General features: G+C 38.3%; 1 protein-coding gene across 1 annotated transcript; it reads left to right on the top strand.

Moving 5' to 3' along the window:
- The first annotated feature begins 1497 nt into the window (after positions 1–1497).
- On the top strand, positions 1498–2044 carry LOC124917529 (protein nemuri-like). The gene is made up of 2 exons (XM_047457940.1): positions 1498–1831; positions 2022–2044. The coding sequence occupies exons 1-2, from the start codon at positions 1498–1500 to the stop codon at positions 2042–2044; spliced, it is 357 nt and encodes a 118-aa protein (XP_047313896.1).
- Positions 2045–2365: the final 321 nt, after the last annotated feature.

Raw genomic sequence — 2365 nt, 5'->3', positions numbered from 1 at the left:
CAATAGACTGCACATCTAACTCCACTAAGTTAGACTGCACGTTTAATTCCGCATATATTATATTACACGTCTAACTCCACTGAGTTAGACTGTACGTCTAATTCCGTATATCTTAGACTTGCACGTCTAACTCCACTGAGTTAGACTGCACATCTAATTCCGTATACATTAGACTGCACGTCTAATTCCGTAAACATTAGACTGCACGTCTAACTCCACTGAGTTAGACTGCTTGTCTAATTCCGTATACATTAGACTGCACGTTTAACTCCACTAAGTTAGACTGCACGTCTAACTCCACTAAGTTAGACTGCACGTCTAATTCCGAGATCTATTAGACTGCACGTCTAACTCTACGAGTTAGACTGCACGTCTAATTCCGAGATCTATTAGACTGCACGTCTAACTCCACGAGTTAGACTGCACGTATAATTATGGAATTCATTAGATTGCACGTCTAACTCCACTGAGTTAGACTGCACGTCTAATTCTGTGCATTAAATGCCAAATCTATCTAATGAGCCTCATTAGAGCCAAGTCTCATGAAATATGATTTCGATACACCTGCATCAAAGCGCATAAATCATTTCATCATCAAAATCCCAATAGTCAAATTATTTCAACACATAGTCTAAATAATTTGACCCAACAGATTGTTAAAGAGCCTGAACAAAACTTCTAACTCATGAAGAAGAAGTTGTTGAAGAAGATGTTATTGAGGAGTCTGCTCAAGCTCCTAATGATGAAGAAGTTGTGATATCCCCTGTTGTAAGAACAAAGTAAAGCCCAAGAGAAGGAGGCTGAAGTAACTCAGCCAGAAATTATCAGATTTAAGGGGGAACCGTCCAATGATAAAGATGCTAAAGAAGAGAGTTCCTCATTTGAGGAGGAACATAATCAAAATTCTAGTTATGTCAGGTCTCTTCCATTCCCTGAGATCATTGCGGGAAATGTTCATGAAAATATAAACAATCCTCTTCACTACAAGGGAAATCTGTATGAAAGATTTCAGAGAGCTGAAAGGGAATTGGAAGTAGAAGAGCGGAATAAATCTGGAAAGGTGTCTGAGAAGGATAAACGGAGCAATCCCTGCAGATCCATACCCATTTTGATCCTATTTAGAGTATGGCAGCAGAATCTCTAGAAAATTCATCTAATGAAGAATCCTCTACTGATGGTATCAAACTTATAAAGTCTATGACGTCTGTGCTCTCGTCTCTTCAGAAGAACGTGGTATCTATGGGATCAAATATGATAAAGGCTCTGAATACCCATAAAGAAGAGAGAAAGGAATTTGCTGATTTTGTCAAAGTTCTTAATGAATTGGACAATACTCCGAAGAAGAATACGTATGAGACTCACATCTCAAATTCAAATTTCTCCAAATTTGAAAAGAAGCTCTACAGTCGTCAATCTGAAATGATGGACCTTGAAAGGCACCTCAATGATGATCGTTATCGAGAAACTATGGAGGAACTCAGTTTGGTGAAAAACTAGATGGTAGAAATTCGAGGATGCTTAAGAAGAATAGATGGTGAACGACTAGAGTATGTTAACTCTATTGCAAGAAAATTTCAAGAAAAAGAGAATGCGAAAGCTGATGCTGAAAAAGATGAACCTCGTATCACCCAAGGTGAGTCAAGTAGAAGAAGTGACGGTGTGTCAACCGGCACTAGATCTAGACGAGCGCCGAGTAACGATGAAAATCCAAGGAGAATTAAAAGAGGCAGAGGTCGAAGAGGTGGTGATCGTGGAGGCCGAAGTAGTGGTGGTGGTCATGGTAGGCAATCTGGTATTGATCAAAGAGGTCGTTCTAGTGGCGGTGATCGTGGTGGGAGATCAAGTGGAAGCGGTCGTGGTGGTCGCATTCTTCCTCCTTTTCAAAATCTGTTAAGAGGTCAAGATATGAGCCCAACCGATCCTCGAGTAAAAAGGGAAGAACAATAATTTCTTTTCTCCTACTCTATTAAGTTTCTCAAACTATGTTTCTTTGATTATGTTCTAAATATTGGTTTTGGAAGTCTGTGAAGTTTGTTGTAAGTGAACAAAAGTTTATCTATATGATGAATGTGTATTTTATGTTGGGTCAAATTATTTTGACTAAGTGTTGAAATAATTTATTCCCTGATATTTTAATGATGAAATAATTTATAAGTTTCAATACAGGTGTATTGAGACAACATGTTATTAGACTTGGATCTAATGAGGGTCATTAGACCAATTTTGATCTCTATTCGCATAAAATTAAACGCAGGTCTAATGGAATTAGAGACACAGTCTAACTCAACGGAGTTATACGGGCAGTCTAATAGTCTAAAGGAATTAGACGTGAGTCTAATAGAATTAGACGTACAGTCTAACTCAT

The sequence above is a fragment of the Impatiens glandulifera genome, unplaced genomic scaffold (genome assembly GCF_907164915.1).
Source record: "Impatiens glandulifera unplaced genomic scaffold, dImpGla2.1, whole genome shotgun sequence".
NCBI classification, from domain to species: domain Eukaryota; kingdom Viridiplantae; phylum Streptophyta; class Magnoliopsida; order Ericales; family Balsaminaceae; genus Impatiens; species Impatiens glandulifera.
Note: the sequence above shows the minus strand (reverse complement) of the source record. Positions and strands in the feature narration are given on the sequence as shown.